This window comes from Oryctolagus cuniculus, chromosome 10 (assembly GCF_051225735.1).
Source record: "Oryctolagus cuniculus isolate XC-2025 breed Fujian yellow rabbit chromosome 10, ASM5122573v1, whole genome shotgun sequence".
Classification (NCBI taxonomy): Eukaryota; Metazoa; Chordata; class Mammalia; order Lagomorpha; family Leporidae; genus Oryctolagus; species Oryctolagus cuniculus.
In genome coordinates this window covers 110,964,105-110,989,296 of record NC_142876.1, presented here as the reverse complement: position 1 = coordinate 110,989,296, position 25,192 = coordinate 110,964,105, and the positions used below count along the sequence as shown (strand labels likewise).

Genomic DNA, 25,192 nt, shown 5'->3' with positions numbered 1-25,192 from the left:
AGTCCCCACTCCCAGCACCGCTGCCACCCCCCTGCCACCCAACTTCCTGCTAATGAGTCTGGAAAGACAGCAGATGATAGCTCAAGTTCTTGAGTTTCTACCAACAATGTGGGAGACCCCGATGGCGTTTCTGACTCTTGGCTTTGGCCTGGTCCAGCCCCGGCTGATGCGGCCGTTTGGGGAATGAACCAATGAATGGAAGTTATCTCTCTATTTTTGCCTCTCTGTCTTTCAAACAAACAAATCTAAGAAAAAAAAAAAAACAGAAAGTAAAAAGTAAGCTCAACATATCATTAAATGCAGAGAAAGAGAAGAATGCGGGATGACTACCAGTTTTCTGAATGGGAAGCCTGGTGGTGGAGCCATTCACATGTAAGAAACAAGGGCCATTTCCAAGGGAGGCAGAGGTGGAATGCAACAAAGTCTCACTGGACACAGGGAATGAGATGCACTCAAGACCAGGGCCATGCAAGGAGAAATGACCGAGGAGAACTGGAATAGCTCTGGCTTAGATGTTTAGAATCCAGAAGGTATCACTCACAAGAGGATGAAAGAGAACAGGGGCATACAAGAGGAAGAGAGCTGAACCAGGAAACATTGCGAAGCATCCGCCACACGGAGAAACAGGGCAGAGACGGCGGGTCTGACCCCGGCCACAGCACCGCTGTGCCACAGCAGGCAGAGCCCCCGCCACGGGCAAGCCGAAACGGCAGCACCAGAACCTCTTCCAGGGCAGCACTGCCGCTTTCCTCATGCAGGAACTTGCCCGAAACGAAACGGCAGAAATGAAAATTAACAGTGATCTTGACATTTATGTTATTTTATACATTTCTCTTTTACATAAAGATCTTGAACACTATACCGAAATATGGTCAAGAACGACTGGGCTGAAATTTCACCTTACATGGGGCTTATTTTCTAAAGTCAGCAAATAAGGTGGAAATCATGTTAACTTCGCATTGTTTAGATTCTATCGCTGGATACAATGTCACAGAGGCTGAGTATCCTTGCTTTGGATTTCAGATTTTTTTTGGGTTTTAGAATATCTGCGTACAAATGGCAAGAGATCACGGGGGTGGGAGGCAAGTCTATAAATGAAATTCATTTATGTTTCACATGCACCCACGCAGGCAGCCTGAATGTAATCTTATACAGTGTTTTCAGTGTGCCTGTTGTTTGACTGCAACCCACATGAGGTCAAGTGTGGAATGATGTCAGTGCCCCAAATTTTCAGGCCAAGCAGGCGCTGTGGTGTAGTAGGCTGGGCCTCCAGGTGCAGCACCAGCATCCCATATAGGAGCCAGTTCATGTCCCAGCTACTCCTCTTCCGATCCAGCTCTCTGTTAGTGGCCTGGGGAAGTAGTAGAAGATGGCCCAAGTTGCGCCCCTGCACCCACGTGGGAGACCCAGAAGCAGCTCCTGGTTCTTGGCTTCAGATTGGCTCATCTCCAGCCACTGTGGCCACTTGGGGGAATGAATCAGCGGGTAGAAGACCTTTCTCTCTGTCTGTAACTCTACCTCTCAAATAAATAAGATAGTTTTAAAAAAAAGTTCCAGGCCTTGGAGTTTCTCAGATTTCAGATCAGAGGTGCTCATTCTGTACTATTAAGATAAAACTTTGGCCGGCGCCGCAGCTCACTAGGCTAATCCTCCACCTTGCGGCGCCGACACACCAGGTTCTAGTCCTGGTCAGGGCTCCGGATTCTGTCCCGGTTGCCCCTCTTCCAGGCCAGCTCTCTGCTTTGGCCAGGGAGTGCAGTGGAGGATGGCCCAAGTGCTTGGGCCCTGCACCCCATGGGAGACCAGGAGAAGTACCTGGCTCCTGCCATCGGATCAGTGTGGTGCGCCAGCCGCAGCGTGCTGGCCGCAGCGCGCTGGCCGCGGCGGCCATTGGAGGGTGAACCAACGGCAAAGGAAGACCTTTCTCTCTGTCTCTCTCTCTCACTGTCCACTCTGCCTGTCTGAAAAAAAAAAAAAAAAGATAAAACTTAAGGGCATGCATTGGAGTAGCACTTAGGAGCCCCTTGGAATGCCCACCCTCCTTATCAGACTGCTTGGATTTGGGTCCCAACTCTGTTAAATTCCAGCTACCCACTAATGTGCACCCTAGCAGGTAGCAGGTGATGGCTCAAGTAGCTGGGTCCCTGCTCCCCCTGGGAGACCTGGATTGGATTCCCAGGCCCCAGCTTCCGCTGGGCCCAGTGCTGGCTGTTGCTGGCATTTGGCTGGGGATGGAGGGGGGGGGGAGTTAGAAAGGGGGGCAACTAGAGGGGAGTGTATTACCAATAGATGGGAGATCTCTGCGTCCAGCATCTCTCTCTCTTTCTCTACCTTTCAAAAATAAATAAAAATAAATAATTTAGAGAGAAAAATAAGCTGCAAACATTGTTAAAATAAACCCTTGGGAGTTGCTCAATTTGCCGCTTACACACAGTGTGCCCATGGAGAAAGTCCTCTGCTGTGGTTCTCACACATCGTGAGATGGGGAACCCCTGAGCCAGAAAGACAGAGGGAACACAAGGAAGCCTACCGGCAGCTAAGTCTTCACACCGTCCTGCTGGAAGAAGATTCTCCACTCCTCGGCAGCTGGCGTCAAAGGCAGGGGGAAGCAAAGTGCTCTGCTTCCTGCACAGCTGGTTTTACTTCGTGCTCTAACCCTGAGTGTGTATCACAAAGATGCACTATGCCTTGGAAACATCAAACCGAGGAGGCTGTGAAAGCACCCGGCCCAGGGCAGCCCCGTGGTGTGCACTCAAGCAATGTCCGCCAGACTGGCCACTCAGACAGTGCTCACTGGGAAGCGCTCCAGACGCTGGATGCTAGCTTCATGGCTTTCCAAGCTGGCATTTCTGGGTGCAGATCCATCACACTGTACTCACTCAAAGGGTCTGCCAGATACATCTTTAAATCTATGAGAAGAATGGAGCAGAACTGTGATCTAGTCCATTCGCAGTACCTATGCTTATGGGTCCATGAAGGCGCAACACAATATTTTTTATCTTGCACATAAGGAGAAAGACTTACCTCTCTGAAGTGTCAGGGCCTAAGTCCCAGTCTTTTGAGACCCTCTGTTTACCACACTGTCTTTAAGTAAGTCATCAAGATGAAGGGTGCAAAAAAAGAGCTGACTTTATAGATGGATAGGAGTCCAAGCACAGAACTCAACATCCAGCAAAACAACAGAAAGACAAAGAACTAACGGAACAAACCAATAATGTAAGACATCATGGCAGGGAGACTTGACATTCATGCAAGAAAGCAAGCTCAGAGGCAAATCCCTGGGCAACAGCATGGTGGAAAACAGCTGCACGCATTGGGACAAATCTGCATTAAAGCCTCAGAGAATTAAGATTCTCACACACAGCTGCTCCAAGATTGCCAGCTTGGCCAGAAGACTGTCACTTCATCACTTCAAGTATGCAATCCAATACGTATATACCAATGAGCCACACACTGTAATATCAAAAAACAACAACAACAACAACAAACAATATTTGCCTTCTTAGAGCTTATAAAATAAAAAACAGGACACAACAATAGAGAGGAAGAGAAAACTAAGACCATAAAAAAAAATCATCAATCCAATCAAGAGTATCAAAAAAAACCTACAGCCAACATGCTGATGACAGAAAACTGAGTGCTTTCTCCCTAAATTCAGGCACAAAGCAAGGACATTCATTTTTACCTTTTCTACTCAACACTGTACTGTAAATCCTAGCCAATACAATAAAGCAAGAAAAAGAAATAGCATCCAAATTGGAAAGGAAGAAGTTAAATTGTCTTTATTTGAAAACAACATGATCCTATCTAAAATATCATAAGGAACCCACCAAAAAAACACCAGCATTAGTAAATGAGTTTAACAAGGTTGTGAAACCAATATATAAAAATAAACTATATTTCCATCCCAGTAATGACAAATCCAAAAATGAAATTAAGGAAATAATTCCATGTATATTTGCATCAAAAAGAATCAATGCACTTGGGAATAAATTTAAGAAAGTAAGTATAAGACTTGTAGACTTAAAGTATAAAACATTGCTGAGAAAACTTAAGGAAGCTCTAATAAAAATCAAGAGATATTTCATATTCACAAAACTGAAGACTCCATATTGCTAAAAATGGCAATTCCCCCAAAGTGATCTATAGACTCAACATAAATTCTATCAAAATCCCAACAGATTTTTTGCAGAAATTGACAAACCGATCCTAAAGTGTTTATAGACATGTAAACAATCAAAACAGCCAAATCAAGCTCAAAAAGGAAGAACAAAGATGGAGGCCTTACACTTCGCAATTTTGAAACTCAGCATAAAGCTAAATAAACATCACAATGCAGTACTTGCATAAGGACAGAAATAGAGATTAATAGAACAGAACTGAGAGTCCAGAACTGAAAGCTACATTTATGCTTAATGGATTTTCACAAAGATCTCAAAGTAATTCAACAAGGAAGAATAGTCTTATCAACAAAGTTCACTGAGATACTCACATCCCTAAAAACAAAACAAAACAAAACAAATGATTTAAAACAGAGTTCAGCAAACTCCTGTGTATGAGTCAAATCCAACCTATCACTTCACTTCATAAACAAATGTCTTACTAGAACATAGGCATATCCATTCATTCACATATTGTCTATGGTTACTCCCACCTACAATGGCAGAAATGAGTATTTGCAACAGAGACCTTGCACATGTACAAAGCCTAATGCATTTATTATCTGCTCTTTTACAGAAAATCTTGCCAACAGCCTTATTTCACAACATCCACAAAATTAACTTAAAATGGATCACATTAAAGACCCTACTAGGGGGCCAGCGCTGTGGCTCAGTTGGTTAATCCTCCGCCTGCAGCACCGGCATCCCATATGGGAGCCGGTTCTAGTCCCGGCTGCCCCTCTTCCAGTCCAGCTCTCTGCTGTGGCCTGGGAAGGCAGTGGAGGATGGCCCAGGTGCTTGGGCCCTGCACCCGCATGGGAGACCAGGAGGAAGCACCTGGCTCCTGGCTTCAGATTGGCACAGTTCCACCGCAGCACCCTTTTGGAAGGTGAACCAACAGAAGGAAGATCTTTCTCTCTGTCTCTCTCTCTCTCACTGTCTATAACTCTACCTGTCAAATAAATTTTTAAAAAGACTCTACTAAAACTAAAAAAAGTTTAGAAGAAAAAACAGACATTACCATGGCCATCAGTTAGGCAAAGATTTCTGAGATACAACACTAAAAGTACAACAAATAAAAGAAAAAAATTGGTAAGTAAACTTTATCAAAATTATAAACATTTGGGCTTCAGAAACTATTACGAAATTAGAAGCCACATATTGAAAACAATTTTGCAGGTGCCAGTGTTGTGGCTCACTGGTTGAGCTGCTGCCTGCAACACTGGCATCCTTTATGGGAGCTGATCCAAGTTCTGGCTGTTCCACCTCTGATGGAGCTCTCTGCAAATGCACCTGGGAAAGCAGCAGCAGATGGGCCCAGTCCTCGCAAGTCCTTGGTCTCCCACATGGGAGACCCAGATAGAGTTCTAGGCTCCTGGCTTCAGCCTGGCCCAGCCCTGGCCATTGCAGTTATGTGGGGAGTGAAACAGCAGATGGAAGAGCTCTCCCTTCTCTCTCTGTAACTCTGCCTTTCAAACAAACAAATCTTAAAAAAAAGAGATAATAATCTTAAATGAACATAGTCACAAAAATCTTCTATAAAAAATTATAAGCCATGATTTAATAAAAGGTTTAAACCCAGCACAAAGGAATCTAATAACACAGTAATGAGAAGACAAATTACCCAATTATAAATAGACAAAAAGATTTGAACGCACACTTCACCAAAGTAAACACATGGGCAGCCAATAAGCTCATGAAAAGATAGTCAATATCATTAACTATTAGGGAGATGGAAATTCAAACCACAATGCAATATCACTTCACAACCACTAGAATTGGCAATAATCAAAAAAGCAGACAGCAATAAGTATCGGTGAGGACGTGGAGAAACGAATCCTCATATTCTGTTGGTGAAAATATAAAATCATACCATCACTTTAGAAAACACTTGGGCAGTTTCTTTAAAAGTTAGACTTAACAATGCACCAAATTCACAAATCGAACAACCCAGCAAGCCTACTCTTAGGTATTTATCCATGAACAATGAACACGTGCCCCCCCACACACACACACACACAAAACTTGTCCACGAATGTTCACAGCAGCGTTACTCATAATAGCCAGGAACTAGAAACAACTAAATGTCTATCAATAAGGGAGTAAACAAACAAAATGCAGTATGTCCATACACAGGACACTATTCAGTGGTGAAAAGGAATTAACTACTAATATACACAACATCAGTAAGCCAAAAGCAAAAGCGTTGTACTGGGAGAAGGAAGCCAAACTAAAGACATCGATGTCCAGAGAAGGGAAATTTAAAGAGGCAGGAGGATTAGTGGTTACCTGGGACTAGGAGTGTTAACGACAAGTGACTGCAAATAGGCACAAGATAGCTTTTTAGGTCTTGTACATGTTCTAAAATTGAGCTCTAGTGATGGGTGCCCAATTCTGTAACTGTACTAAAAAATACTGAAATGAGTGAATTTAATGATATGTAAAATACATCTCACTAGAGCTGTTTTTAAAAAAGAGGGGGAAAAATCAGCATCACCGGATACTAGCTTTCCAGAACACTGCCTCCAGGATAACATCCAGGACCGCCCAGGCTGGCCTCCAAGCCTGCCCTACACTGCCCAACCTCCTAACCCCTGGTGGTGCCAAGCACAAGGTCACTCCGTGACCTTGAGTCACTTCATCTCACTGAACCTGCTTCTCACCTCTGAAACGGGGATGATGAGCACCTCACAGGATTAGCATGCTGAAACATACTTGGCACGCTGCTTAGCGCAGGCTCACTCTTGCCAGAGCAGCTCAGGTCATACCATCCGTGTCACCTCCTCGGGGAGGCATTACCTGACACCCCACCTCAGGCAGATGAGCCCCATTTCCCCGTACCCTTTTTTATTCCTTTTTCACATTTCCAGCTGTTTTAACTTTCTTTTTGGTCCATTCCCTTGACTAGGTTGTCTACAGAGTGGAAAGGGCCCTGGCTTTGTTCCTTATTGTCTCTGCAAGGCTAGACCCCGTCCAAGAAACATGTTCACAGTGAGCATTCGCTGGGGGCCAGTGCTGTGGCAAAGAGGGTGAAGCCGCTGCCTGTGACGCAAGCATCCCTATGGGCACCGGGTTCTTCTCTTAGCCACTCCATTTCCGATCCAGTTCCTGCTGATGACATGGAAAAAGCAGCACAAGATGGCCCAAGTGTTTGGGCTCCTGCCAGCCACATGGGATACCTGGATGGAGCTCCTGGTTTCAGCCTGGCTCAGCCTTGGCCATTGTGTCCACTTGGGGAGCAAACCAGCAGATGCAAGATCACTAAAATAAAATATATTTTTTAAAAATTTGCTGAGGTGGTACGTGGCAGCTGTGGGTACAGTGCTCTGGCATGTAGCCTCTTTGCCACTGCCACATTTGGGGACTGCCTTTTGTGTGGCTGACTATACCTTTCTTGATCTGCCCCTCAACAATGGTCCACAATCGGCCTCATAGGAACAATGAGCAATGGAAAAGTTGTCTAGCATGGAGGTGTACCGAGTGTGGGAACATGGCAGAAGAAGCAGGCTCCAGAAGGGACTGGAACACTGGGGAGCCAAGAGGCTGGAAAGGGGACGAGGCTGGAGGACAGCGTGGAATTTGGACGTTGACAACCATTGCCAAAGATGGTTGCTTACATGGGATGGGAAGAGGAAAACCATGTACAGGACATCACTGTCATATGTGTGTCTTCCCTTATAGGACAATGAGGTTAAATGTACTGGTTGGAAAAAAAACTAGGTATTTCATGCATGCTTGATCTGAATAAAGGTGAATATAACTGCAGCATCTTGCACTAATTAAAACTTTTACCTCCCATGGAATTGGGGCTTGAACACACTAGTTAAAGCACCAACACAGCACGGCCCTAGTGCTTTATTTTAAGGGGACTAGGGCATTGTCTAGGCCCTGCCTCTGGGGTTGCCTTCAAGGAGTCTTTCAGAATAGGTGACTTTCTCTGTAAGAGTGGGGCAAACATTCTTCTTCAGCTGCTTCCCCCCACTGCATGTGCATTTGTTCATTTTGGTGACTCCTGTGTCACCCTCACCATCTCTTTTACTGATTCTTGCTTGCCTGTCTGAAGACAAGGCGAACCCCTCAACATTCAGGTAATCTGCTAACAGGAAAAGCTCCTGCACCAAACATTCCAATACCACACCTGCTTTTCTTCGTTCTTCCTCTTTCCAACCAGTGCACAAACAGGACAGATGGGACTCTCCTAATGTGGGGCCCTGTACCTCTCGGTGCACCTCCAGACGAGTTATGTATTCTGAGTAGTTTGCCTGGGTGGGAAAGGAAGCAATCGCCAAAGTTCCTTCTAGTTTAAAAGCTCTGAAAAAACTAAGTGAGGCACCAGCGTCCCTATCAGGACAGGTCACAAATTTCCAGGCTGCCACGGGGGTAAGAGTGGAACAGTGGGAAAAGGCTGACTTTTTTACCCAAAAGATTTGGATTAAAGTCCCAGAAGTCGGCCAGCACCGCGGCTCAATAGGCTAATCCTCTGCCTGCGGCGCCGGCACCCCAGGTTCTAGTTCCAGTAGGGGCGCCAGATTCTGTCCCGGTTACTCCTCTTCCAGTCCAGCTCTCTGCTGTGCTCCGGGAGTGCAGTGGAGGATGGCCCAAGTGCTTGGGCCCTGCACCCGCACCCGCATGGGAGACCACGAGAAAGCACCTGGCTCCTGGCTTAGATTAGCGCAGTGCGCTGGCCGCAGCACACCGGCCGAAGCAGCCATTGGGGGGTGAACCAACAGTAAAGGAAGACCTTTCTCTCTGTCTCTCTCTCACTGTCCACTCTGCCTGTCAAAAAAAAAAAAAAAATCACAGAGCAACTCCAGTAACATCTTGGGCAAATTTCTAAACCTAAGCCTGCAACTTATATAATCCTCAAAAAGTCACCACAGCTCACTAGGCTAATCCTCCTCCGCCTGTGGTGCCGGCATCCTGGGTTCTAGTCCCGGTTGGGGTGCCGGTTCTGTCCCAGTTGCTCCTCTTCCAGCCCAGCTCTGCTGTGGCCCGGGAGTGCAGTGGAGGATGGCCCAAGTGCTTGGGCCCTGCACCTGCATGGGAGACCAGGAGGAAGCACCTGGCTCCTGGCTTCAGATTGGCACAGCGCACTGGCTGTAGTGGCCATTTGGGGAGTGGACCAACGGAAGGAAGACCTTTCTCCCTGTCTCTGTCTCTCTCTAACTCTGCCTATCGTTCCCCCCCCCCCCAAAAAAAAGTCACCTCCAAAGGTTGAACCTAAACCTTTGAAAACTCCAGGCTAATTTTCCAACATGTCCCAAAATAAGAGACTAAGGGGCACACAGAGCAAGGAGGCCTTTCTAAATTCCAATTCAGGTCGTTGCCCCTCTCAGCTCTAGCCATCTCCTCCCTATTTTATCTTTGCCACAGCCAAGTCGACAACACTGTACTACACCTAGACAGCACCCAATGTGCCAAGCCCTCTACTCTGCAAAGAAGAGGCTCTACAAAGATTACACGCTCTCTAAACACCTTCCCACATCTCCACTTTACCCCACGCAGCTCCTAGGATCATCTCTCACACACCTGCATTGAATCTTTTTTTTTTAAACTGGGCAAATGAGGCTCAAAAGCTAAATGGTTCACCCAAGGAAGGTCACACAACTAATGAGCATCTGGGCCTAGAAGTCAGATCTCTCAATCTTTCTCGGAGCCACTTAATTACTAATCTCACCTATACCAAGCTCCATGCATTCCATTTAAACACTGTCCACTTAACAGGTGCACTCATTTAACTACTTGACCCTTATGTACAAAGTACCCACTGTGGGCCATGCACAGGCACAGTACGGCATGGTAGCTCAATGAACAGGCCATTTGGTTGGCCTGCTTCAATCCCTGCTCTCCCAGTGCCTCAGTTCTCCTATATATCTATAAAATGGGTGAACATAATTCTACCTTACTAATAAGACTACTGAAAATTAAATGTAATGATATCTCTAAAGGTTTGGCACAACCTATGGGTCCATTACACACTGAAAAGTAAGTTACTGGGGCTCGCACTGTGGAGCAGCGAGTTAACGCCCTGGCCTGAAGCGCCGGCATTCCCTATGGGCGCTGGTTCTAGTCCCGGCTGCTCCACTTCCGACCCAGCTCTCTGCTATGACCTGGGAAAGCAGTGGAAGATGGCCCAAGTCCTTGGGCCCCTGCACTTGCGTGAGAAACCCAGTGGAGGCTCCTGGCTCCCGGCTTCTGATCAGCACAGCTCTGGCCTTTGCGGCCAATTGGGGAGTGAACCTCTCTCTGTGTAACTCTTTCAAATAAATAAATAAATCTTTAAAAAAAAAAAAAATGAGTTGTTTTTATCATCCTAGGTTCTGGGGTAGAGGGAGACTCAGACAAGACCCTTCACCTCAAGGAGTTTACATGCTAGAGCGAAACAGTTACTCAGAAAAAGTTCAGGCCGGCGCCGCGGCTCACAAGGCTAATCCTCCGCCTTGCGGCGCCGGCACACCGGGTTCTAGTCCCGGTCGGGGCGCCAGATTCTGTCCAGGTTGCCCCTCTTCCAGGCCAGCTCTCTGCTTTGGCCCGGGAGTGCAGTAGAGGATGGCCCAAGTGCTTGAGCCCTGAACCCCATGGGAGACCAGGAGAAGCACCTGGCTCTTGCCTTCGGATCAGCGCGGTATGCCGGCCGCAGCGCGCCAGCCGCGGCGGCCATTGGAGGATGAACCAATGGCAAAGGAAGACCTTTCTCTCTGTCTCTCTCTCTCACTGTCCACTCTGCCTGTCAAAAAAAAAAAAAAAAGTATGATGAATGCTATGAAAATGTATGTGTGACAGCGAGCTGAGACACTTCCTACGTACAGTGGTCAAGAAGGCATCTCAAATGACACTTAACTAGAATGACCAGGATTTAACTTAACAAAAAGTAGAAGAGGAAAACAACAGTTGTGGCCCATGTCGTGGCCCAGAGGGTTAAGCCACAGCCTGCAGTGCCAGCATCCCTAGAGATACTGGTTCAAGTCCTGACTGCTCCATTTGGGATCCACCTCCCTGCTAAGGTGCCTGGAAAAGCAGCTGAGGCTGGCCCAAGTGCCTGAGCTCCAGCCACGGTGGGCAAACAGATGCAGTTCCTGCCTGCTGGCTTCAGGCTGGCCCAGGCCAGGATGGGGTGCTGCCAAGGTGGGGAGCAAACCAGAGGATGGAAGATCTCTGTTTCTCCTCTATGTGTGACTCTGCCTTTCAAATAAACAAATCCCCCCACACACACACACCCACACCAAAAAAACCAGCTGGTGCTCAGATCCTGTGCTTAGAGCAAGCTGGCATGTTCCAGGAAGAACAAGGGGCTAGCCAATAGGCAGCAGTTGGGGAATAGGGAACTAGACGGGGGTGAGAGAGGTCAGCAGGCCGGGTAAGAAGTGTCTGCATGGTGATGGGCTAGGAATCGCTCGGGGGGTTGTAAGCAAGGGGTGGGTACGCGATGTGATTCACGATGCTGCAGGTGCCCCTCTGGGTGCGCTGTGGACAACAGGCAGTCGGGGCAAGAGTGGGAGCTGAGAGCCGCGGTCACAAGGCAGCTGCTGTCGCTCGGGACCGGCTGCATCTCCCGCACACAGAACCAGACGCGCGCACCTAGCAGGTGAGGGGAGCGGCGGCGGCCCAACAAAAGAAACGTAAAAATGCCCCCGATCGGGGCTGGAATGCGGCTCCAGGCTTCCCTCGTATCCCAGCGGCCTCCCCGTGTGTCCGGCTCCCCATTCCTTCTCCCCCAGGCCAGTGCGGTGAAGCTTGAAGATCGCCAGCCTCGGGTTCGCGTCCAGACGCAGGTTCTTCCTGGAGGGGGCCCCGGGCGTCTCCCGAGCTTCACGCCCCCTTCACACAGCGGGAGGACTCCACCAGCGTCCGGCGGCGGCAAACACCCCCGGCAGCGCTCTCGCTCTGCACCGTCCCTCAGGCCGGGCCCACGGCCTCCGCGCCCTCGGGTGCCCTCCGCGCCCGCCCCCGCCCAGGTGGCCGCTCACCCGGATGCCCTGCAGCACCCGGACCCGCTCCTCCTCGTCCATTCCGAAGGACACTCTGCGGCTCTCGCTGCTCTCCGTGCTCCCCATGGCTGGAGGAGGGCAGGAAGCCGGCGGGCGGCCACGCTCCACAGCTCCAGAGCAACCAGGCAGACGCCGCGCGGTGGGCGTCCTGCGCTTCCCAGGACTCAGGCTGTCGCGGGGTGCAAGCCAACAAAACCAAATTTTATTGGCCGCCACCCGGAGATCGACCAATCAGATGGCGGCGGCTGCGCGATGCCTTCTGGGAGTTGTAGTTCTGCCGGTCCGAGGCCTCTTCCGTATGCAGGGAGCACCTTGGGGGCGTGGTGGTCAGACCATAGATGGCATGTTAGGCTGAGGTAGGGTGCTTTCAGGAGAGCCTGGAATGGCGGACTAGCGAGCAGAGGAGGCATGGTCAAGGGCCTGCTTTAGAAAAGTCACTCTTGAAGCAGAGATGAAGTAGGTGTTCTGAAGCAAGAAGACCACCCAGGAAGCTGAGGCGAACTTCTGGCAGTCCATGGCTTCATTTCTTCAGCAAACAGGTACTGAGTGCCCTGTTCCCACAAGTTTACGGTGTTGGAGCCGAAGCAAGCAAAAAAAAAAAAAAAAAAAAAAAAACTGTGATAAACAGAAAATGGCGTCATGGTTCTGCCATAACGTACGTAACAGGAGTCCCTGAATTTGAGGGGTCCCAGCAACGTCACCGAGGAGGAAGCGCTTGAACTGAGACCTACGGACAAGGTGGGAGAGGAACTCCCCCTGGAAACCCACACGCACCAGGGCCTGGCCGTGGGGACGCGTGAAAGAGGCCCACGGCGTGGCTGGACAGCAGGGAGGGAGCCGAGGGGAGCCCTGGCCGTGAGGTCGGAGGAGCGGGGAGGGTCTCGCAAGACGGGGTCGGGGTTGGGGTGTTACTCTAGATGCCTTGAGAGACAGGCAGCAGTGGCCCTGAAGGTCTGAGGGACGTTGTCCAAGGAGCATAGATGGTGCGTGTTGAGTGCGTTGGACCGAATGTGGTGCTGATGCTTCTCCCCGGGACCTATGTGTACTGGTGCAGAGGACTGCCACTCGTAGCCACTACCTTACCTGAGGCCCCCTCTCGTTCCTCTCCGTTGCTCAATGGCGTTGATTCACCAAAGTGACCCTGAGACTCAGCTTGGAATCTGGGGCTGGGAGACTCTAACTTGTTTCCGGAAGCAGGAAGAATTATGGGCAGCCCCTTTTGGGCAACCTGGACAGAAGGGCATGCAGGGGAGAGGGTAGGGGGAGACACCAGTGAGATGCCCTGAGGCTGAAAACAGCTCAGTACAGAGAAGCCGGGAACATTCCCAGGCTGGGGTGGTTAGTAGAGGCCTCACTCAGGGTACAGCCCCATTTCCTCCTTCTGTGCGGGGTTGCATGGGGATTTGCTGCGAGGGGTTTGTTCTGGGAGTTCCCCGGGGGAAGAAAGTGAAGAAAGCAGGTCAAGGCCAAGGTGGGGGAAGCTAAGGAAGGATGCGTTCCTATCTGGTCTTGGGCTTTCCTGTGCTGGGAGGTTTTCCATAACTGAATCTCCTTAGTTGCTACTGTTCTGTTCAAATGTTCTTTCTTGGTGTTTCGGTTTTGCTAAATTGTATATTCCTGGGACTGTGACCATCTCTTTTAGGTTCTCTAGTTTGTTGGTATATAATGGTTCATAGTGAAGACATCTATTATGAGATCCTTTGTATTTCTGTGATATCAGTTATAAAGTCTCCTTTCATTTCTAGTTTTACTTGGTATTCTCTCTCTCTTTTTTTCTTGGTCCGTCTAGCTAAAGGCCGTCAGCTCTGTTGATCTTTAAGAAACACAACTCTGAGTTTTGTTATTGTTCATTGTCTTGATTTCTGGAAATTTCAGTTATTTCTGCTCTGATCTTTCTTCCTTCCTTGTTCTGTCTTTGGCTGTTTGTCCTTTCTTTGTTGTTTCTTGAAGTATGAAGTTAGGTTGTTTATTTGAGATCTGTCTTTTTCTTCATGAAGTGTTTATCACTATACACTTCCTTCTTAAAAACAGTTTTGCTGCATCCTGTAAGTTTTGGTATATTTTGTTTACATTTTTGTTGGTCTCCAGATAAATAAATTTCTCCCTTTTTTTGATTCCTTCTTTGTCCCATTGGTGGTTCAGGAATGTGTTGTTTAATTTCCTCACATTTGTGAATTTTCAAAAATTCCTCCTATTGTTGATTTCTTTTTAAAAAAAATATTTATTTATTTATTTATTTGAAAGTCAGAGTTACACAGAGAGGAGAGAGAACGAGAGAGAGAGAGAGGTCTTCCATCCGATGGTTCAATCCCCAATTGGCCACAGTGGCCGGAGCTGCACCAATCCAAAACCAGGAGCCAGAATTCACTTCCGGGTCTCCCATGCCAGTGCAGAGGCCCAAGGACTTGGGCCATCTTCCACTGCTTTCCCAGGCCATAGCAGAGAGCTGGATCAGAGTGGAGCAGCCAGGACTCAAACCAGCGCCCGTATGGGATGCTGGTGCTTCAAGCCAGGGCGTTAACCCGCTGCACCACAGCGCCGGCCCCCCTATTGTTGATTTCTTTTTTCTTTTTTTTTTAATTTTTTTTTGACAGGCAGAGTGGACAGTGAGAGAGTGAGACAGAGAGAAATCTATTGTTGATTTCTAACAGCAAACTATCCAGAAAAGAGATTATAGGAGTGGGCTGGCCAGCGCCCGCAGCTCACTAGGCTAATCCTCCACCTGCGGCGCCAGCACACCGGGTTCTAGTCCCGGTTGGGGCGCCAGATTCTGTCCCGGTTGCCCCTCTTCCAGGCCAGCTCTCTGCTGTGGCCTGGGAAGGCAGTGGAGGATGGCCCAGTGCTTGGGCCCTGCACCCACATGGGAGACCAGGAGAAGCACCTGGCTCCTGGCTCCTGGCTTCTGATTGGTGCAGCACGCCGGGCATAGCGGCCATTTGGGGGGTGAACCAACGGAAGGGAGACCTTTCTCTCTGTCTCTTTCTCTCTCACTCTGTAACTCTGCCTGTCAAGAAAAAAAAAAAAAAAAAGGAGTGGGCATTGTGGTGCAGCAGGTTGAGCCCCGCTCTGCGCCTTGGGATAGCCACATCCCATTTCAGAGTGTGCCTTTTGGAGTCCTAGCTGCTCTGCATTTCTGATCCAACCTCCTGCTAATGTTCTCAGGCCCCTGCCACCCCCCACCCACCCACCCACCCAAGAGTTCCAGGCTCCTGGCTTTGGCCTGGTCTACCCCCCGCTGGAGTGAACCAGCCAATGAAGGAATGGAGGATCCATCTCTCTTCCTCTCTCACTCCCCCCCCCCGCACCGTTACTTTGCCTTTTAAGTAAGCATATCTTTTTTAAAAATGATACCATTGACAATACCATCACAAGGAATAAAATACCTAGGAATAAACCTAACCAAGGAGTTGAAAGATCTGTACACTGAAAACCATAAGACGATGAAAAGTGTTGCTGGGGACACTAATAAATGAAACTATATCTCCTGTTCTTGGATTGGAGAAATTAACATTGGTAAAATGTCCACACTGCCAAAAGCAATCTACAGATTTAGTGCAATTGTATTCAAAATTCCAATAGTGTTTTTCTCAGAAATTCTTCAAAAATCCTAACATTTCATTATGGAACCACAAACAACCCCAAATAGCCAAAGTAATCATGAAAAAGAACAAATTGGGAAAATAACATGCCCTGATTTCAAATTATATTACAAACCTATAATAATCAAAACAGTGTGGTACTGGCATAACATATAGACATATAGACCAACAGAACAGTAAAAAGGGCCCAGAGATAACCTCATGCAAATAAAGTCAACTAATCTCTGATGAGAGTGCCACACAGTAGGGGAAAGAAAGTATGCAAAAAGTGAAATTGGATCCTTAGGCCATATAGGAAAATCAACTCACAGTGGCTTAAAAGCTTAAATGTAAGATCTGAAACTATAAAACTCCTAGAAGGGAAGATATGGAAACAGTTACTTGACGTTGATCTTGGCAATGACTTTTTCCAACATTACACCAAAAGCACAGGAAACAAGAGCAAAAATAAATAAATAAATAATAAAAGTAGGGGCCAGCACTGTGGTGCAGCGGGTTAAAGCCCCGGCCTGCAGTGCCAGCATCCCATGTGGGTACCGGTTCTAATCCTAGCCGCTCTGCTTCCTATCCAGCTCTCTGCTATGGCCTGTGAAAGCAGTAGAAGATGGCCCCAATTTGGGAAAAGGGGACTGCCTTCCATTTCCCACCCCGGGCACCTGAGGAAGATTCTTCAGAAAAAGGGGCATCTGTGAGCCGTCACCTGTCCACACCCACAGCAGCTCAGGGAGGCTCACCAGCTGGCAAACAAAATCCAGGAGAGGCCCTACTGACAGCCACTACCTGTTCCAAATATTTTCAAAGGCTCCTGGATGCCTGCATGGCTTCTACCACTGTGAATGGGATTCGGAACAATTGGAGAAAGGGCTGACATTTTCTTCTGGAGCAGATGATGAAATAGTTAACACCTTGAAATGTCGCTCCCCGTCTTCGTGGAGGAACGACACAGGACCCTGCGCTGTTCTTTCATCTGCTCGGCCCTCCCCGGGTTTGCTGCTGGTTCTTCCCGGGTTGGCTACCGACCCTTCCACCTCCGTGGAAGGGCGGTTCCCCCTGCCACTTTCCCCACTTCCGCAGGGGAGCGGCACACCGCCGGCCGGCTCTCTCGGGGGCTGCTCAGGTGTTATTCGGATAGATGTTCCTGGTGCATGTTGTCTCTCTCCTCCTTTATAGTCCTCTTCCGCCAATCCCAACTCGGCTGCCCACACGCCGAGTACGCTGCTCTCCTCCAATCAGGAGCAGGATCAGCTCCTGGAGGTCATCACTCAAGTTGGCAAGAGGCAGCTGCGTAGAAGCTGTTTTCTCCTCTCCCAGCGCCATATTGTGGGAGAGCAGATGCATAGAATAAGTCTTAATTCCAGTAACTTAGTCTAGTCCGAGTTGCTCCCAGTTGCTCCCCACAGATCCCCCTTTCTTTTTATTTTTTGGCGTTGATACGCGCCTGTCTTCGGTGCCCCGCGGCACACACTCTGCTCTGCTTGCTAGAGTTGCCCACAGGTGCTTACAAGTCCTATCAATCAGGCAAACCGAATCCGGGTCCTCTCTTCGCCATGTTGTGAGGAGGTTTTTAGGCGCTGATGCGTGCCTGAGTTCGGTGCCCTGCAGCGCATGCTCTGCCAGAACTGCCTGCAGGTGCTTACAAGCCCTATCAATCAGGCAAAACGAATCCAAGCCTTCTCATTGCCGTATTGTGGGGAGACTTATTGGTGTTGATTCGTGCCTATCTTCGGTGACCTGCAGCTCATACTCTGGTCGAGCTGCCTGCTGGTGCTTATCGCCTTACTAATCAGGCAGACCGAATCCAAGCTCTCTCATTGCCATGTTGAGGGGAGGCCTTATTTTTCTCTTTCTCTATCTCCGGGCATTCCTATCTCTCCCGTTTTACTTCTATCTGCCAGCATTTCTATTTCTCTCATTTTACTTCTAAACTTCTGTTTCTCTTATCCCTGCGGCTTCCCGGCGCCCGCCCCGAGGCTGCTTCTCGGCGGCTTCCCGGCTCTGAGCCGCTTCAGCCTGCGCTTCTCTCATCTGTGCGGCTTCCCGGCTTCGCGCGCGCACTCCGCGGTCTCCGCGCACTTCGCGCCCGCACCACGGCCTCAAGCCAGCCCCGCGTTCCCTATCTATTCACGCCCCGTGCTCTCTCTGCACGTGGCGGCTTCCGCGAATCACACAGTGTAGCTCACGTTTCCGCCACTGGTATTCAATCCAAGTTCCCCGGACTAACCTGGCGAATTCCAACCTGGCGGCCCACATCTCTGCCTCTGGTTCCAGATCTTCGCCTCTTGCTCCCCGGGCTGACTTGAAGAATTCCAAGCTGGCTTACATCTCCGCCTCGGCCTGCACTCGCGGCTTCATCCTCCCTAACATTTTTCTCTACCCGGTATGTTTCCCTAAGTTTTCTTCCAACAATATTCCTCCCTCATTTCTCCTGGCCTCTCCCCACAGTCCGTATCCAAGTCTAAGTTTCTTATAGGTTTCACTTTCACTTTCAACCTGCAGTCCATATCTGAGTCTAAGTTTCTTCTTGCTTTCACTTTAAATCCTAACTTCTTTCCCACAGTCCATATCTGAGTCTATGCCTAGGCTTTCGATAGCTTCTTCCGGCACCTTTTCCATCCTGCTTTCCCTAGGCTCTTTGCTAGTCTCTCTCTCCGGTAATTTCCCACTTCTTCCTGTTTCTTCCCTCCTAGGTTTTCTATCCGAGTCACGGCACCAATATGTCGCTCCCCGTCTTCGTGGAGGAACGACACAGGACCCTGCGCTGTTCTTTCGTCTGCTCGGCCCTCCCCGGGTTTGCTGCTGGTTCTTCCCGGGTTGGCTACCGTCCCTCCACCTCCGTGGAAGGGCGGTTCCCCCTGCCACATTCCCCACTTCCGCAGGGGAGCGGCACACCGCCGGCCGGCTCTCTCGGGGGCTGCACAGGTGTTCCCCTTAGATGTTCTTGGTGCATGTTGTCTCTCTCCTCCTTTATAGTCCTCTTCCGCCAATCCCAACTCAGCTGCCCACACGCCGAGTACGCTGCTCTCCTCCAATCAGGAGCAGGATCAGCTCCTGGAGGTCATCACTCAAGTTGGCAAGAGGCAGCTGCGTAGAAGCTGTTTTCTCCTCTCCCAGCGCCATATTGTGGGAGAGCAGATGCATAGAATAAGTCTTAATTCCAGTAACTTAGTCTAGTCCGAATTGCTCCCAGTTGCTCCCCACATGAACTAATTCCACACAATAAAGGCCAGAGCCAAGGGGTGGTCATAACACTACCTGGGCCTCACCTCCACGGTCCTGCACTGTGGGAAGTCCTTTGGGAGTCTTGAAATTCCACAAACGTAGAGTTGGGGTTACACTGACAGCAGCACAGATGAGCCTCGGGACAGCCCTTGGTTCCATCGCCACACTGCGCACGTGGGAAAATCACAGAGAAAATAAGTGGAGATGATGTAACATTAGAACCCCACAGTGGAATGCGGGTTTGAGTAGAGGCGGTGGCCTAGGAATGCTGAGGAAAGGAGGGGAGGAGAAATGGCTGTTTTTGAGCACCTTCTCGGTGCCAGGCGCCACGGAACGGGCACACCTGCTTTCCGCATGGTTAATCTATGACTAATGTATTGAGTCCTCAAAATCCCCCTGGGAGTGTTAGTACCCCCATTCTCAGGCCTGGGAAACAGCATTCCCTCCCCTTCGGACATGGCATGGCTAGAAGTAGCCGCACGGCCCCAGCCACCTCCAGGGGCTGAGCAGTATTTTCTCCCGGGAGGAGCAGGAAAGAGACCAACAAGTAAGGCCTAGTGCCAACAGCTGGCTGATGAGTGAACAACTCACTGATCCTGTATGGCTTCCTGCGAAGACCTATCTACGAAAAATATGCTTAGAACAACCAAGAGACTTCCCACACTAAGATAGCACTGAGGGACGACAGTCCCAGTGCGTTCCTGTGGACAGATGTGTCATGACAACAGCCAATTCGTGACTTCCGCTGTACAGTAACCATACCCCTTGGGTCTTCTGCCTTAGCAAGATGTGTTTCTAGGTGGTAAAATCATCACCCAGTGATGCTGGCGTGCACATGCCTTTGAAGGTAAATGGTTTGCCACGCTGTTCACTTGTCCCCATTTCCATTTCACTCTGCACTGATTAAAAACTTCCTCAGGGCTAACGTTTGGAAACCACTGGTGAGGATTGGAGGCCTGGTGGAAAAAAGGAGGTGGACTGAGGGCTGCCACTGTAGCTCACTGGAAGAGTGGGTGAGCCCACAGTCCAGACTCCAGTGAGGAGAAGGGCTTAAAGGAGCAGGTGGCGCCGAGCCCTTCCTAGCTCTTTGCTAGCCTTCGCCTTCCTGAACCTGGGGCTCAGCTGTGGGATGGGAGCAGTTGAGCCCCTTGTTCCCATCCCTCCCCACAGGCCTGAAGCACTGGAAGCAGCTGAACTGGAGATGTTTTTATGCTTGAAATTGCTGAGGTGAGCCATTGAGGCTTTTGCTCAGCTGGGTACAACCTGCGCGGATTTTGAGAGGCGGAAGTAGGAAGAAGCAGCAGAGCCAGCTCAGCTGGAGGAGTGGAGTTTGGAGAGAAGAAAAGAGATAAGATAGAAATTTGCTAGCGAGAGAAAATTTGGGAAGAGAGGTTATGGTTGAAAGTGGTAGTGATGGCTTCTGGCATCAAAAGGATGATTTTTTTTCCCCCTGACATCAGTTATGTAGTTTTTTCTTATCAACTACCATCTCCAGTTCTCAGACATCACCTGGGTGTCTTCCACATCAATTCTCACACTCTCAGGATTAGAGAAGAGCTCAGAGATTCAGGGCTCGATTGCTCAAGACTGCCCCTCACTTCAGATGCCAGCCACACATGTGGTGCCCAGACAAGCCGCATTTCCACCCAGCTGAGCACCAGTTCGGAGCTTCCCAGCGCCCGCCTGTCTTAGGTTAGTTAGGTAACTCACTAGACTCACAGAACCCACGAAAGTACTATACTTATGCCTTATCACAGGGATATAACTGAACAGCCAAATAGCGTGGTATATATAGGTCAAGATCTTGAAGGGTCCCAGGCAGAAGCCTCTGCCCCCATGGAGTCAGGCTGTGCCACCCTCCTGGCACATGAACCTGATCCTCAACTCGGGAGCTCTCTGAATCTGTCCTAGACCTTTCATTGAATTTAATCTCTAGGCCCCCTTCTGCCCCTCCCAGAAGGTAGGGGGGTGGATTGAAAGCCCCCCACCCTCTAATCCCGAATTTGATCTTTCTGGCTACCGGCACCCCCATCCTGAGACTGTCTAGGAGTCCCACTCTGAGTCACCCCATTAGCATAAACCCCAGTGTGCCCCAAAGGGGCTCATTATGAATAACAAAATATAGTCTTATCACCTAGGAAATTGGAAGGGTTTTAGGAATTCTGTTCCAGGAATTGAGCAGAAAAACCAAATATCTATTTTTATTATGCCACTGTGGCAGATGAATAGATTTTCTTCTTCATGATGTGACCGATTCTTCTCTTCCATCTCCAGGTTAATCTTCAATAAAAGGCTCGGCTGAGTCATTAGTGCTTTGAGTTGCATTAAATAGTTTCCTGCAAAAGTATTTGGGCCTGCTTCAAACAGTCCAAATAGACGCCCCCCCCCCCAATCCATCCTTGGACCCTTGCCAAGAATTTCTTTGTTAGAGAGCAGTGAACTAACAGGTGCTAAGGAGAGGATGGACGTGGGGAAGGATATGGACATGTCGGGGCCCAGGGTACAAAGAGAATAGGATTTGATGGGGAATTCTCGAAAGTTTGGTTGTTTCGCGAGGGTGAAGGCCTTGAATGCCAGGTACAGAGTTCTGCCCCAGAGGCATGCAAAGGAGAATTCTTGACTTTGGGAGCAGGGGAGGGATTTGCCCCGAGCTGTGCTGTGAGAAGCCCTCTCTGATGCCACAGTGGAGGGTCTCTGGAGCCACCCTGGAGATGGTTGGTAATGAGGCTGCCCCTGAAAGCCCACCTGGACCAGATGAGGAGGGCCCATGTGGTGGTCTTCATCGGGCCTGCAGTCTTCGGGAGGTCCTACGTCACCCTCATCACTGCCCGGTCCCTAGAAGGGATTGTTGGTTTGGGAAAACGCCTTTCTCTGGCTTTCTGTTTCTCACGGCAGGCATATTTATTAGCATAACAGTCTTGCTCCATCCACACTGTGTGTTTCCAGCAGGAAACAGGCGCTCCCTCTAACTCCTTCTTTGAGGTCTATCTGCCAGCAGGAAGCACAGGCACCCCCACGTGGTGGGCAGCGTGGTGAAGGTCTAGGTCCACCCAGGATCAAAGCCCTGCCTGTTGGCGCACACAGCATGGTGATGACACTCCCCTCCTGGTGCCAGCACACTGCCTCTGAGCATTGCACCTGCCCACCTGGTCACCACGCTGGGTGGACGTCCCTGCAAAAAGGGACTCTGTCCTCATGTGGCACAAAGGAAATCTCTCCAGGAAGCTACTGCTTGGGACAGCATGACCATCCGCGGGTGACACGCCCACCTCCAGGCCGGGCCCTGCTGAAGGCCGCAGCATAGCTATGGCTACTTTCGAGCTGCCTGGGCTGGGTGTACGTTCAGTAAACCCAGCTCTGCCCACGCCATTGTGGACGGTCCCTGTATTCAAGCCTCCTCCAGTACCCCATTGGAGCGGCCATCTGTTCGTGCCAGCACCGGACTGTCAGCAGGATTGCGCGTGTGCAGTGAGTGTGCCGTGTCTGCATCAGGGCATGTGTTGTGCAGCACATCACAGTGAATGGTGTGTGTGTGTGTGTGTGCGTGCACGCATGTGCGTGTGTCACTGCAGAAACAGAAGGGGGAGTCCAGACAACATTGTTCCACAGCGCTGTGCTCGGGTCCCCACCTGCTCGCCCTCAAATCCAGGAAATTCCCAGTGCGAGACAAAGCCTCCAGATGGAATGAATCAGCTGAAAAGCGTAAGTGGCTCAAGCAGAAAGTCGGGATCAGCTTCCTTGGCCCCAATTTCCTCTTCTGCATTTCAGAGTTTTAAGCTTCAGCCTCAGTCCCGGATTTGACTATTCAGCCGAATGGGCGCTGCCGAACGGGCAGAACAGCCCAGGGTCAGCCAAGATTCTCTGCATCCCTGCAGCCTCCCCTGGGGCTATGCCACGGAGAGGGTCACCCCCTTGTCATAGCACCCCTGAGCAAGGATGGCTGCGCGGTGGGGAGAGGCAGGGAACATGGAGGGTAAGGTTTTCAGAGTGAAGACAGAGAAGTTGACTCTGCGAAGCTGAACAGGCCACAGAACTCCCAGCGAGGGGGCTGAGGTTCCCAACAGCAGGGCTTGTGCAGCTCGGATCCCATTTCCCGTGTTTTGCACACACACACACACACACACACATGCACGCACACACACACAAAGCTGTAATCTAAAAGGCAGGCTCAGGCTCAGGTGCAAAATGCTGAGCTTCTCCATTTGTTTCAAGCTAGGGAGGCTCTTGTCCTGCTCCCAGGAGGTGGCTGAAGCCCCCAGCGCACACGTACACACACACACACACACACACACAGCAGTTCCAGGCAGACAAAGCTCTTCAGGCACCAAAGAGCCCCCCCTGGATTTCACAAGTGGCTGGGAAGGGCAGGTGACCCGCTGCTGAACAAGCCAGTGTCCCCAGACCAAGGCAGAAAGGGCAGCAAGAAGAGCTTGGAGGTCCCCAGGCTGAGGCCTGCCCTGCTGCCCTTTCCCGCCCTTCCCAGGGTGCTGTTCCTTAGCACCCAGCTCAGCTCAGCGGTCTCCCCAAGGGAGGCCTCCCGCACCACTCTCTTTACTCCTGAAAAAATGACCACAGTCTGACTGCTTGTTGCATATTTTGTCTGCGGTCACTCAGCCCAGTCCTACATGCATGCATCCTCAAAGAGAGGCACTTCAGCCGGCGCCGCGGCTCAATAGCCTAATCTTCTGCCTGTGGCGCCGGCATACCGAGTTCTAGTCCCGGTCAGGGCGCTGGATTCTATCCCAGTCACCCCTCTTCCTGTCCAGCTCTCTGCTGTGGCCCTGGAGTACAGTGGAGGATGGCCCAAGTCCTTGGGCCCTGCACCCGCATGGGAGACCAGGAGAGGCACCTGGCTCCTGGCTTCATATCAGTGTGGTGTGCTGGCCACAGCGCGCCGGCCGCAGCAGCCATTGGAGGGTGAACCAACGGAAAAGGAAGACCTTTCTCTCTGTCTCTGTCTCTCACTGTCCACTCTGCCTGTCAAAAAAAAAAAATTCTAACTTCATAACTGTTAGACAATGAATTTTGGGCAGGTGCTGTGGCGCAGCAGGTTAAAGCCCTGCCCTGAAGCGCCGGCATCCCATATGGGCGCCGGTTCTAATCCCGGCTGCTCCTCTTCCGATCCAGCTCTCTGCTGTGGCCTGGGAAAGCAGTAGAAGATGGCCCAAGTACTTGGGCCCCTGCACCCATGTGGGAGACCTGGAAGGCGTTCCTGGTTTCGGATAGGCACAGCTCCGGCCATTGCAGCCATCTGGAGAGTGAACCAGGAGATGGAAGACCTCTCTGCGTCTCTACCTCCCTCTGTAACTTTGTCTTTCAAATCAATAAAATATATCTTTAAAAAAAAAGAGGCACTTCAGAGAAGAGGGACTGGGCTCGTTCTGTTCACCTGGTGTGGGGGCTGACACAGGTGTGGTATGGGGGCTGGCACAGGCGTGGTGTGGGGGCTGACACAGGCGTGCACCAGGAAGCTGTGAGCGGCCGAATGGACAAGTGAGTGGCCGCGTGAATAAATGCAGGCCCCCCAGGGGATGTCTGCTGCTTGTTTAGAGATGCAAGAATATGAGTGACTGAGAGTAAGGGTTCTGGGACTTGAGGGCCTGCCTTTTGGTCCCAGCTGTGCAACCTGTGTGACCAACAGGTTACTTAAACAAACCAGCAAAAACGATGTGCCTCAGTTTCCCCATCTATACAGCAGGGATAAGAGTAGCACTACCTGCAGGGTTGCTGTGGTTTTTATGAACTAGTGCTTGTGAAGGACTCGCAGCCAGACCTGGCAGAGAGAAAAGGCTCCGTTGTCAGCGGTTAGTGTCATCACGAGAAATCGGCCAAGCTGGAGTGTTTCTCTTTTATGGATGACGAAGCAAACCGAGGCTCAGATGCCGATTGTGACTTGCTGGAGGTCACATGGTTAAAGAGGCAAGATTTGGACCTTTGGACCCTGGTTCACGTGGCTTAGAAGGTGAAGCCTGTTTAGGGTCACACCCCTGGGCGTCTCGCTGCCCAGCCCTTGGGCGCAGACCTTGGAGCTGAGAGGAAAGGCAGCTGGTTAGGAGCAAACTTGTCTCTGGCACTCGGGGCCCCGTGTTCAAGAAGGGGTGTGGGCATTGAAGAAGGAGAGGGAGCCCTCAATGGGGAAACTGTCTCAGCAGCCGAGCTGGGAGAACCCCTCCCACTCCTGCCCCCAGCGTCCAGCCCTGCAGGCTTCCTTCAACCTGAACAGCTG

At 50.2% G+C, this 25,192-nt stretch overlaps 1 protein-coding gene and 1 long non-coding RNA gene across 4 annotated transcripts in view; one reads left to right on the top strand and one right to left on the bottom strand.

Moving 5' to 3' along the window:
- Positions 1-12,340, bottom strand: part of CHCHD6 (coiled-coil-helix-coiled-coil-helix domain containing 6) — a 250,521-nt gene extending 238,181 nt beyond the window's left edge. For all 3 annotated transcript variants that reach the window (XR_016214404.1, XM_008260313.5, XM_002713078.6), the window contains exon 1: positions 12,128-12,340. Coding sequence is in view for 2 of the 3 variants with exons in the window: in XM_008260313.5 (XP_008258535.2) it covers positions 12,128-12,214 (87 nt within the window). In the remaining variant the exon portion in view is untranslated. The remainder of the gene's footprint in view (positions 1-12,127) is intronic.
- An 88-nt stretch (positions 12,341-12,428) lies between these two features.
- LOC149124415 (uncharacterized) lies at positions 12,429-24,314 on the top strand. The gene is made up of 3 exons (XR_016214405.1): positions 12,429-12,687; positions 22,576-22,668; positions 24,094-24,314. It is a non-coding gene; the product is annotated as an uncharacterized LOC149124415 (long non-coding RNA).
- Positions 24,315-25,192: the final 878 nt, after the last annotated feature.